At 43.6% G+C, this 13,730-nt stretch overlaps 1 protein-coding gene across 2 annotated transcripts in view; it reads left to right on the top strand.

Moving 5' to 3' along the window:
• ARFGEF3 (ARFGEF family member 3) overlaps positions 1–13,730 on the top strand; it is a 194,441-nt gene that overhangs the window by 46,476 nt on the left and 134,235 nt on the right. For both annotated transcript variants that reach the window (XM_040350518.1, XM_040350519.1), the window contains exons 6-7: positions 3,964–4,086; positions 10,976–11,018. In XM_040350518.1, the coding sequence (XP_040206452.1) occupies positions 3,964–4,086; positions 10,976–11,018 (166 nt within the window). The remainder of the gene's footprint in view (positions 1–3,963; positions 4,087–10,975; positions 11,019–13,730) is intronic.

Here is a 13,730-nt window from a genome sequence, read left to right on the forward strand (position 1 = left end):
TCTCTTCCTGTGAAGTTGCTTCAGTTAAGACAGGATCCGACTTTGGAGGCGACTTTCTTTGAAATCAATGGATACAAGTCGCCTAGAAGTCGGATTGAAGTACTACAGGAACCTTTTCTGAAGTCGGAGCGACTTTAGTAGTGTACATTAAGACGGCTCCATTCACTTCTATTGCTTTTCTCTACAGTGCGACTTTAAGTCGGATCCCAAGTCGTCCCTGTGTGAACCGGCTCTAAGGGTGCATTAAACACTTTGCCGTTTCTGTGCGTTATGTCATGGGTTAACATGCATTGATTTAAGACGGCTTATTAATTTTAGGGTTGAAAATGTTTTTATTGGTATTAAGAACAGCGTAAAAATTACATGACTGATATATCAAATAGAAAAGGAAGGCCGCGAGCAGGCCAAGTGGCTATCACCTGCAGCCGTGCTCGCGCCATTAATCAATAATGACACGGGGGAGAGCAAATGATATCAAACAATAAAGAAAAAAAGGGGGTAGAGATAGAGAGGGGTGGAGAACAAGGAAACAAGAGAAGGATGAGAGAAAATAAGAATTCTGCTGGGAGAGTATGGAACAGGAGAGATAATAACTGTACTTGTGAGAACCATTGTCCACGTGCTAAATCAGGGCAAAGGCAGGGATGAGCTTGAAGGGGTAGGGTGCATGTCAGCCAGAGTTTGGGATGAGGAGAAGCAAAGCCATAGAACTTTATATTTATCATAGGTGTTATTGTCGAGTGCCAGCATCTCCTCCATTCTCATGACTGTCTCATGACAGTGGGTGGTGATCTTCCAATAAAGCAAGACAGGTTATCGAGCTGCAGACAAGAAAAAACGGAGGAGACGTGGTTTCTGTTAGGCTACCGAGCCCGGCAGAATGGAGAGAATGGCAATCTTTGGGGTTGGCTTCAAAAATTCCTCATAGAGTTATACACATTATATAGTCCAGAAGTGTCGTATCCATTCACACTCCATTCACACTCCCACCAGAAATGGATGCAAGTACCTGAGGATGTACCACAGAGCCAACAGGAGGCTGGGGAAGATGGAAATATTTGTGTAAGGTGGAGGGGTCCCTGTACCATCTAGAACGGATCTAAAAAAAAATTCCTGTAAATGGCAGGAAATGGAGGACTTGTGGGTGAAGTGGAACGCATTCTGTCATCTGCCCCCGAGGGAGGCTCTTTTTCCCTAAAAATTCCTGCCCGTAGCTCCTCAGGACCGGCGGTGTGTGTTTTCATATTTAAAAAAAAAAAACACACACACACCGCCGGTCCTGCAGAGCTGCGGGCAGGAATTTTTAGGCGAGGCCGCGGCTTTGGCCTAGTCCACGAGGCCGGAGGCCGCAGACTAGGCCGAAGCCACGGGCTTGCCTAAAAACTCCTGCACGCAGCTCCTCAGGACCGGCGGTGTGTGTTTTTTTTTTTTTGTTTTGTTTTTTCAAATATGAATCGATTTAACCTACCAACTCGATTTTAAAATCGAATCAAATTTTTTTCCCAGCCCTAATCCATACGACAAAAAGACCGGAGTGTGTGTATACAGTATCTCACAAAAGTGAGTACACCCCTCACATTTTTGTAAATATTTTATTATATCTTTTCATGTGACAACACTGAAGAAATTACACTCTTCTACAATGTAAAGTAGTGAATGTACAGCTTGTATAACAGTGTACCTTTGCTGTCCCCTCAAAATAACTCGCCACACAGCCATTATTGGCTGAACCGATGGCAACAAAAGCGAGTACACCCCTAAGTGAAAATGTCCAAATTGAGCCCAACACATCAATATTTTGTGTGGCCACCATTATTTTTCAGCACTGCCTTCACCCTCTTGGGCATGGAGTTCACCAGAGCGTCACAGGTTGCCACTGGAGTCCTCTTCCACTCCTCATGACGTCACAGAGCTGGTGGATGTTAGAGACCTTGTGCTTCTCCAATTTCCATTTGAGGATGCCCCACAGATGCTCAATAGGGTTTAGGTCTGGAGACATGCTTGGCCAGTCCATCACCTTTACCCTCAGCTTCTTTAGCAAGGCAGTGGTCATCTTAGAGGTGTGGTTTGGGGTCGTTATCATGTTGGAATACTGCCCTTCGGCCCAGTCTCCCAAGGGGAGGGAATCATGCTCTGCTTCAGTATGTCACAGTACATGTTGGCATTCATGGTTCCATCAATAATGTGGAGCTCCCCAATGCCGGCAGCACTCATGCAGCCCCAGACCATGACACTCCTACCACCATGCTTGACTGTAGGCAAGACACACTTGTCTTTGTACTCCTCACCTGGTTGCTACCACACACACACTTGATACCATATGAACCATATAAGTTTATCTTGGTCTCATCAGACCACAGGACATGATTTCAGTAATCCATGTCGTTAGTCTGCTTGTCTTCAGCAAACTGTTTGCAGGCTTTCTTGTGCATCATCTTTAGAAGAGGCTTCCTTCTGGGACAACAGCCATGCAGACCAATTTGATGCAGTCTGCAGTAATGCTGGCAGCAATCATATGTCTATTTCCCAAAGACAACCCCTGGATATGACGTTGAGCACGTGCACTTAATTTATTCGGTCGACCATGGTGAGGCCTGTTCTGAGTGGAACCGCTCCCATTAAACCGCTGTATGGTCTTGGCCACCATGCTGCAGCTCAGTTTCAGGGTTTTGGCAATCTTCTTATAGTCTAGGCCATCTTAATGTAGAGCAACAATTCTTTTTTTTCAGATACTCAGAGAGTTGTTTGTCATGAGGTGCCATGTTAAACTTCCAGTGACCTGCATGAGAGAGTGAGAGCTATAACAAATTTAACACACCGACTCCCCATTCACACCTGAGACCTTGTAACAATGAGTCACATGACACCTGGGAGGGAAATAACAGATTTTTGTGATTAGAACTAATAAGCATAAATGATCACATCTCTAAGGGCGCATCAAACACTTTGCCATTCCCGTGCGTTATGTCACAGGTTAACATGCATGGATTTAAGACAGCTTATTCATTTTAGGGTTGAAAATGTTCACTTAGAGGTGTACTCACTTTTGTTGTCAGCGGTTTAGACATTAATGGCTGTGTGTTGAGTAATTTTGAGGGGGCAGAAAATTGACACTGTTATACAAGCTGTACACTCACTACTTTACATTGTAGCAAGTGTCATTTCTTCAGTGTTGTCACATGAAAAGATTTAATAAAATATTTACAAAAATGTGAGGGGTGTACTCACTTGTGTGAGATACTGTGTATAGCAAAGTGGCCACTTCACACAAAAACAATACTGTACATACAGATATATCCAATAAGGATACACTGATGCAGCATAACAAACAATTACACATAAGCAATGTTTCCCTAGGTAACAGGATAAGGGGAGGAAAGTGAGGTCTTAAAAATAGAGATGTTTCAGGGTGCAATACCCGTTCATCAGCAGAGACAGAGCAGCAAGTCTCGGCTTAAGAACGGTACCCCGAAATATCCCTAGTTTTGAGACTTTGCCCTCTGCCTCCCCCCTATTCTGTTATCTGGGGTAATCTTGCCTAATAATTTGTATTTCTATGTGAATTGAATGTGTGTACTTATTTAAAATGCGTACAGCATTGTTTATGTATGATGTGGCCAGTTGCTACAGTATAAATATACAGTACACACTTTTTGTCCTTTGGGTACATAGGAAAAAACAATTAAATAGTGTGAATCGATGGTGTGCTAGTCTATTCATTTAACAGTGTCTTGGAATAATAGGGAGAACTCCTCTATTGGATATTCAGCACCCAGTTCGTCATCATTATTTTTTTTATTTTTATTTTATAATATTTTTTTTTTTTTACAATTCTTATTTTGCTGTCACATATAGGTGTGCAAAAGTTGTGTTCATTTAATGTAAACAGGGATCACACTTGGTTGTTGTTTAATGACTGCTGATATTTTGAAGTTGGTTAATGTCTTTCTGTCTTCTATCCAGCTGTGTATTGAAACCTATGTTTCAAGCTGTCATCAACGAAGTATAAACACAGCTGTGAGAGCCACACTCAGTCAAATGTTAAGTGACCTGACATTACAGTTACGGCAGAAGCAAGACAGCTCGGTGAGACATTGTTTACATTTTTTGTCTTTTCCTCTTAAGTCATGGTGTAGATGCTATTATGTATAAATGTCATAAAAAAGACAAATCGGCTTCGGATGCCGACATTGCGGGCACCCTGGACAGGTAAGTATCCATATATTAAAAGTCAGCAGCTGCAGTAATTGTAGCTGCTGACTTTTAATATATGGATACTTACCTTTCCAGGGCACCCGCTTTGTCGGCACCCAAAGCCGACTTTTTTTTTTTTCGTCGGAACTTCGCTTTAATATTTTAATTTTGCTAATATATTCAGATAATGTGTGCAATGGCATTGCAGCCAATAAAGTTTACATGTTTTTATATATATATATATATATATATATATATATATATATATATATATATATATATATATATATATATATATATATATATATATATATATATATATATATATTTTTTTTTTTAAAGTTGCACTTCTGTTTGTCAAAAAGCAATATTTTTGTTTATGAAACTTTGTTTTATTTATTAAGACATCTCCCTCACTGTAATGTCCATGTCATCTTCCCCCACTGTAATGTCCACGTCATCTCCCCCCACTTTAATGTCCACGTCATCTCTCCCCACTGTAATGTCCACGTCATCTCCCCCACTGTAATATCCACATCTCCTCACATCTCCCCCACTGTAATATCCACATCTCCTCACATCTCCCCCACTGTAATATCCATATCTCCTCACATCTCCCCCACTGTAATATCCATATCTCCTCACATCTCCCCCACTGTAATATCCATATCTCCTCACATCCCCCCCACTGTAATATCCATATCTCCCCCATCAGTGCGTCATTCTTGGGAGCTCACCTAGACAGCTGCCGCCGGGTGTACCAAGATGGCCGCCACTCTCCAAGGCTAGGTCGAAGCCGCGGCCTTTCCTACGGCTGCTATCCGCGGATCGAGTGGTGTGCCGATCCGAAAACGGCAACCCGTTCGGATCACGGATCAATGACGATCCCTTGCACCCCTAATGTTGTTAGATTTTTACTTCAAGAGTATATGAGTTTGTCAATTCTAGAGAAATGCTTAAATAATGCATTACAATTTAACTAACCCATTTGGTGGTTTTAGTCGACTAAAATGTACTAGAGTTTTTAGTAGACTAAAATATAACCAAAACTAAAACAATTCAGGTGACTAAAGTATGACTAAAACTAAAATGGCATTTTAGTCAGAAGACTATGACTAAAACTAATTTGAAATTGGACTTCGAAATTAGCACCGGTGGAGGGATGGTGAGAGGATTAGGATAGTATAGCTTCCTTCTCCAATCCCCTAGACTCGGGGATCTTCAAACTACGGCCCTTCAGATGTTGCAGAACTACAAATCCCATGAGGCATTGTTAAACTCTGACATTCACAGACTTCTATACTATACTATACTGATTCTGTGCAGTGAGGTGGTTGCACCTGCTGTCAGAGGAAGGAAGCAACAGGAGCTCAGATCGGCGCACGGCTCCTAGCAGTAGGACGTGTGGCTCATAGCTCCAGGCAGGTTCACCGAGCTTCCCTGCATTCAGCACCCAGGATCCAGCCTCTAATCTCTGCTTCACTTGTACCAGTCGATGGTCCCGACAGTCTTCCTTCTCCTAGTCTTTTTCCAGCCCTCACCCACCCTCCCCAATAATAACCCACCCCAGCCACCGCAGCCGCATCTCTCACCTGTTCGCACCGAACAGTGGCTTACACTTAAGCCTGGCCACATAGGACAGACCGCGGCTGCTGCCTAATCCATCTGCCTCCCACTGTCCCTCCCCCCCCCCTCTTCCTCCCGCAGATCTGCCAGATCTCGATCTTCCCGAAACCCGGGAGTCGACGAGCCCTCAGTGAGGTAAGTGCTGCCCCTCCGAGTCAGTCCGCCCGTTATTCCTTACCCCCCTCAGTGATCAACCCCCACCCTGAGGGTGCCCGCCAGCCACCCCAAGCCTCTCCCACCGCCCCCTAAGCCGACGGTCCTCCACCCCCCGCAGAAAAGACCGCGGCTCAGGCCTAGCTTCATCCCGACGGCCATCTTGGTACACCCTGACTGTAAAGCAGGGACAGCCCAGTCTCACCCCCCTTGCCATCATCACTGGGGATAGTAATTACAAACCGGTAAAAACCCCACACCACTCAGACAACCTCTCCAATCCACTGTACCGCACCTCTTCACTCCCGTATTTTGACCCTGCTACCGGCCATTCAGACGACAAAGGAGGACCAAGCAGTCGCAACCTGCGCCTACAACAGGTAAGAACCCAGGCCACAGCCACTTTAGGCTTGTTGATCCCGGGTACATCCGATCGCCTTTGAGGGATCAGGAAGGAATTTTTTTCCCCCACTGTAGCATATTGGCCTCGCTCAGCAGGGTTTTTTTCGCCTTCCTCTGGATCAACCAGGAGGGTTAGATTGGGGGGCCCACCACACCGCGCCGATCATCAGCAGCAGCGCGGTTCTTCAATTAGTAACCGCCGTAAACGTCACTAACCACCAGACTTTTTCACCGTGCATCATCTCGTTGACGTTTGTTGGGGATCATGCTTAACCTTAAGTATTCAGCAAACACTATTTGAACACTGCCACAACATTACCAGACACCATTCAAAAAATATTACAGAGAGAACAACTATCAAGAAATCATCAACGACCGACCGGCAAAAACAGGAAGGCCCCATCGCATGTACAGCATCTATCATGCGCCCTGATCAACGCAAGATCTGCAGTCAAGCATAGCCAGGAAATCCACAACCTCATCACCCAGGACAACTTAGACTGCCTCTTCATTACAGAAAGTTGGCTAACATTGGATTGCAACACTATTCTTGGAGAACTTGTTCCAGAGAATTATGGTATCATAAATGAAAATAGACAGGGACAAAGAGGAGAAGGCCTGGCAGTGATATACAAGTCTCACCTCGCGCTCATCAATCCTGACCTACAGAGTTCATTGCCATTCATGGGAACGCTTACTCTGCAACTACAAACACCCCAGGACACCGTTCACATCTTGCTGTGCTACAGACCGCCAGGACCAAAGACGCATCTCCTCGCAGCACTAACGGAATTTATCTTGATGTATACATTGAACACCAATCAACTTCAAAATAATCAACAATGCCGTCCTTAAAAAAACAACAAACCCGTTAACATCACACTGGACAAGATCCCAGAAGAAACTCCACTCAGAACTCTTCAAAACCACATTAGTAAATAAAATAACAACAATAAACCAAAATCAATCGGCAGTGGAAAAACTCAATTCCATTAACAAAGCTTTACTACAGACTGCAGACGAAATCGCTCCGAAACGCAGAACACTCATCCGAAAAAACAACTCCGGCTGGATGCTCTCACACTATTGAAGCAAGAACGCAGAAGAGCGGAAGGTGCCTGGAGAAGAAACCCAACTACTGAAACCCACAAAACCTACAAATCAATCACGAAGAACTATCATAAAGTAATCTTCAAAGCCAAAAAAGAACACTTCTCAATCATCCTCGCAAAAGCCCTGTGAGCTCTTCAATTTAGTCGCCCAAAACATGAATCCAGCCTGCCTAGAGGCTCCGAATCATGATACTCAAGATTTTTGCAATGAATTATCTGACTTTTTCATTAACAAAATCAAAAATATCAGTGAAACAATTCAGCAAAATAAAACCACCAACCCCATCCCTACAAAACAAACATATAAACATATAAATATACCCCAATCTATAAAATTTAAACTCCAGCCCATTTCCATCGACACCACCAAAAACATCATCGGTAGCCCGCGGGACAGCACAGCGCCGAATTACATCATTCCCACAAAACTGCTAAAAGAATGTGCCGAGACATTGGCACCCACGGTCTCGCACTTCATAAATCAATCATTTAAGGAAGGCATGGTGCCGACCCCCCTAATAAAATGCGTAATAAAACCCATCTTAAAAAAAACAATCTCGACCCAAAGAACCCAAGCCACCATCGACCTATAACAGGTTTCAGCGTTTTCTCCAAAATCATGGAGAAAATTGTAGTGCAACAGCTACAACAGTTTTTAGACACCCATAAACTACTGGACCCACTACAATCGGGATTCTGGCCAGGTCACGGCACTGAAACAGCACTTCTCAAAATATGGGATGATGCTCTCGAAGCAGCAGACGAAGGAGAATCTTGTCTTCTGATACTGCTAGACCTTAGTGCGGCGTTTGACACAGTAGATCACAAAATCTTGCTGACTCACAGAAGTAGCCAGAGTCGCCGACTCAGATCTACCCTGGTTCTCATTTCTATAAATCGATCCCAGACAGTGAAACTAGGACCTTTCACCTCAGAAGCACAGACTCTGACATGTGGAGTCCCTCAAGGGTCCCCCCTGTCGCCCGTGTTTTTCAATATTTATCTTTGCCCACTCCTTAAAATTATCAGTAACCAGGATCTACTATACCATTCCTACGCCGATGATACTCAGATCTATTTTCGTATAAACAACAAAAAGGACCAATACCTCGGACTAGAAAAATGCCTCACAACTGGATGACGGAGAGTCACCTCAAACTCAATGGATCAAAAACAGAACTACTTCTGATCCATGCAAACACAAAGAGATCGGCCAGGACGACATGGTCGCCCCCGCCGATATTTGGACAGACCATTACCCCCAGCACGAAAGTCAAAAGTCTAGGAGTCATTTTTGACTCCGGCATGACAATGGATGCTCAAATTGGGTCAGTAGTCAGCGGGTCTCACCATCTCTTGCGTCTACTAAGACTCATTCCCTTCATTCCGAAAAAAGACACCGCAGTAGCAGTAAGAACACTAATAAACTCCAAGCTCGATTATGCTAACTCTCTGTACCTAGGTCTCCCAAAATACCAGATTGCCCGTCTGCAAGTCGTCCAAAACACGGCAGTGCGACTGGTAACAGGCAAAAAACCCTGGGAATCCATTTCCCCCTCCCTGAGGTCCCTCCACTGGCTGCCCGTCAAGGACCGAATCACATTCAAGGCCCTCTGCCTGACGCACAAGTGTGCACAAGCCATCGCCCCCCAATATCTATGTGGAAAAATAAAATTCCACAACCCCAATCGCGTTCTCCCATCAGCCAACCAAAATCGACTACAAATCCCCAAGGCCCGCTACAAGAGCAAAGGAGAACGAAGATTTGCAGTCCAAGGACCTCGACTGTGGAACTCATTACCATCTCATTTACGAATGGAAGAGAATCACCAGGCCTTCAGGAAAAAACTCAAGACCCATCTCTTCTGAAGGCTAAATAGAAGGAAAAAGGGATGCCAAACGCCTCACTCACGAACCTTGTAAAATGAGATGTGTGTATACTTGCCTATTTTCAGCCTGCTCTGGTCATTTGATACGGCTCCCCTGTGTCAGCAAACAGTGGCTGCAGGGGAGAGGAGGGAGCACTGACATCCATGGGAGCCTATGGGTGATGACCTCACTACAGCCATCGTTGAGCGCACTCTTCATTCCCCTGCAGCTGCCACTGGCAGACCCAGGGGAGCCAGATCATGTGACTGGACTGGAGTGGCCTGAAAATAGGTAAGGTAATACGTTTTTTTTTTTTGTTTTTTTTTCTACACAGGTTAGTATTGATGTTAGGAGAGAGGAGGGAGCATTCTTGGGACTAAATAGGCTTTAGCTGAAATTCTACTTTAACCACTACTTTTACCTGTACGTCAGCCTGGGCAAGGAGAATAGCAGTCGGGAGCGGGTCCCGCGGACTCGATGTTTGCCGGCGACCCGCGATTGCTGTAAATGAGGCGAATTGCCATTCTGCCTAATGACATGTCAGATCTTCTGTTCCCTTGTGATCGGGAACAGTGATCTGTCCTGTCCCAGTGAGCCCACCCCCCCTACAGTTAGAACACACCCAGGGAACACACTTAACCTCTTGTTTGCCCCCTTGTGTTAACCTCTTCCCTGCCAGTGTAATTTTTGTAATAATGTCACTGGTCCCCAAAAAGTGTCATTTAGGGTCAGATTTGTCCGCTGCAATGTCGCAGTCTAGCTTAAAGTCGCTGATCACCACCATTACCAGTAAAAACAACAAAAAAATTAAATTAAAGTCCCTAAATCTATCCCGTAGTCTGTAGATGCAATAACTTTTGCGCAAACCAATCAATATACGCCTATTGCGGTGTGTTTGTTTTTTTGTTTTGTTTTTTACTAAAGATATGTAGAAGAATATATCGGCCTAAACTAATAAATACATTTTGTTTTTTTATAATTTTGTTTTCGTTAATGTATTATAGCAGAAAGTAAAACATATTTATTTTAATTTTTTTCAAAAGTACCATCAAACAGAAAGCTATATTTGTGGGTAAAAAAGGACGTCAATTTTGTTTGGGTACAGCGTCACACGACCACACAATTGTCAGTTAACGCGATGCAGTTCTGTATCGCAAAAAAAATGACCTGGTCATTAAGGGGGCAAATCCTTTCGGGGCTGAAGTGGTTAATAAAGATAAAAGGCATCAGTATCTAACATGAGACTTTTAAGACCTACAAAGTATGAAACCAAGCTAGAATTTTACAAATGTGGTACACCATGCTTGAATGAGTCTATGTAAATCTAGTAAACTAAAGGAATTACTGTGGAAAGAAGGTGAACATTGCAGTTTTTTTTTTTTTGCTTAGAGATTTTTTTTTTGTAAAAACAAAAATTGCCCAGAGATTGGCTTTGAGCGACTTGCTGCATTCTAGAAGTACAAATAATTTCTAATCCTCCTATTCACAAATAGAAAGCAACTTTTTACAATGTAGTTTTTTCTGGTAAATGCATTTTTAGTTTGTTCATTTGTAATATCTCAGCAGAATACTGAAGTTCTAAAATTGTAATTTATATACATTTTTTTTTTCTCCAATAGAATGCTGAAATCCATGAAGCACTACTCGAATTCAGAAGCCAAGGTAATATGCAGTTTTCTTTTATTTGGGTCATTTACATAGTAGTCCTGTTACTGTATTAAAAGTAAAGGAAGCTATAAGTAGAGGAGATTCATTCTCTGGCTGTGCAATTTACTAATTTATTTGACTGATATCAGCATTTTTAAGCTGAGCTAAATAGATGAGTTGAAGGCTTTATATTTTCAGCAGATAGATCTGCTTTTTTTACTATTCTTAGGGGCAGATCCTCGTACAGCGGCGCATTTATGCGCCGGGCGTAGCATATCTAAGATACACTACGCCGCCGTAACTTACTTTTTTTTTTTTAAATCCTGAAAGAATCCGCGCCGTAAGTTACGGCGGCGTAGTGTATATTTGCCGGCGTAATGGCGCCTAATTCAAATGGATGTAATGGGGGCGTGTTTTATGTAAATACGTTGTGACCAGACGTAAACGACGTTTTTTTTAACTGCGCATGCGCCGTCCGTGGGGATATCCCAGTGCGCATGCTCGAAATTAACCCGGAACAAGCCAATGCTTCCGACGGTGACGTCATTCTACGCAAATCCCTATTCGCGAACGACTTACGCAAACGACGTAAAAATTTCAAAATTCTACGCGGGAACGACGGCCATACTTAACATTGAGTACGCCTCATAACAGCAGCTTTAACTATACGCCGGAAAAAGCCGAACGAAAACGAGGTAAAAAAATGCGCCAGCCGGACGTTCGTGGATCGCCGTAAATAGCTAATTTGCATACTCGACGCGGATTTCAACGGAAACGCCACCTAGCGGCCGCCGAAAAATTGCATCTAAGATCCGACGGCGTACTAAGACGTACGCCTGTCGGTTCAATCCCAGATGCCGTCGTATCTTGTTTTGTGGATACAAAACAAAGATACGACACGGGAAATTTTAAATTACGCGGCGTATCAATAAATACGCCGGCGTAATGCTTTTGTGGATCTGCCCCTTAAAGCGGTGGTTCACCCATAAAAACGACTTCCCCCTATTACACTGCCCCCCCCCCGCATTACAATACGATTATGCCTTTAATTTTTTTTTGGCTGCTGTACATACCTGGGTACAGCTATTCACCCGTGTCCTCCGGGTTGCGAGTCCCGCGGGAGTGGGCGTTCCTAACATGGCGGTGATTGACGTTTTGACTAAAAAATGAGCTCCCCCGTCGCGTAAGCCGCGTCACGACTGGCGAAAGGAGCCGAACTGCAAAGCGCAGGCGCAGTATAGCGCCGACTCGCCGTTCGGCTCCTTCCGCCAATCGTGACGCTGCTTACGCGACGGGGGGAGCTCGTTTTTTAGTCAAAACGTCAATCACCGCCATGTTAGGAACGCCCACTCCCGCGGGACTCGCAACCCGGAGGACACGGGTGAATAGCTGTACCCAGGTATGTACAGCAGCCAAAAAAAAATTAAAGGCATAATCGTATTGTAATGCGGGGGGGGCAGTGTAATAGGGGGAAGTCGTTTTTATGGGTGAACCACCGCTTTAATGTTTAATGGATTTCAGGTCTGTATACAATTGTAAGTAACTGTAGAAAAGAGTACAGTGTTGTTTACTTAATATCCCCATAGTCCATTCTGCACACATAACTGAAAGGGAATCCAGAGATTCACTCAATATCAATGTTTACCTTGTAACCACATGCTGCGCATAGTAATATACCAAAAAAGCGCAATGTTAATTAAGACTGTTTGAAATCTAAATTCATTTTGCAATGTTGAAGATCTGTTGATACAACAAACTCCTACATTAAATATTCTGTGGCTTTCTACTTCTGTGTGCAGTTGCATTGACAGTTCTACTAGGTGGTTGCTGTTTTAAAATGTCCTAATAATGTGTTGTGGGTTTGGCATCCTGATTTTTGTATTGAATACTATACCAAACTGAAAAAAAAAAAACACAAGGCAAGTTGGCGTCTAATGCACAGCTATTATAGCGTGCTTCTGAATGCTGTTACCTGAAAAAGATGCCTGTTGCAATAGTTTGAAAAACAAAATGACAAAGAAATAAATATAGTAAAGCAGTGAATAATTCACTCATTTATGAATAAAAAAATACATTTGACAGTCCGTTCTTAACAATTATATAAAATTGTAGAGAAAGCGGACATATGCTTCCCTATCGCACAGTGAACATCATTTTAGTCATTTAATAAAACAGTCATAATGTACAGCATCACATAGCAATCTATAACATTTAGTTTTTTTATTAACTTAGAGCGGGGGTCAGCAACCGTTAGATCTTGATCTGCCAGTAGATTGCTGCCAGATGACTGGTAGATCAGTCTGGGCATGCTGACCCGCCATCCCAGAGCATCAAACAGAATGCAATACAGAGGGACTACTTGTAAAATTTGAGCCGTATTAGGGAGTGAGAGCCGCATAAGTCAATGCCTCCTCTGTAGTGCTGTCTCCTGTCTAATGCGGAGTGATAACTGCACTCCACCTCTTATCCTGGCGAGCGGTCTCCAGAGTAGATCCAGCAGCAGGAAAGAAGAGATCTTTGGGTCAGTGTGAAACAATACACTGATCATAATAGTATAATGCTGCTTTCACGCTGATGTGCTGCGGATTACTCAAAATTGGGTTTGTTTAAGAACTCCTGAACTGTCATTAAGTGCACCACACCTGGAGGTATGGCAAAGCTATGGCAACGCACAGCTAACCCAGGAAAGTTTTAGATGTATTGCACTGTGCCCGTGGTGTGGGAAAA

This window comes from Rana temporaria, chromosome 4 (assembly GCF_905171775.1).
Source record: "Rana temporaria chromosome 4, aRanTem1.1, whole genome shotgun sequence".
NCBI lineage: Eukaryota > Metazoa > Chordata > Amphibia > Anura > Ranidae > Rana > Rana temporaria.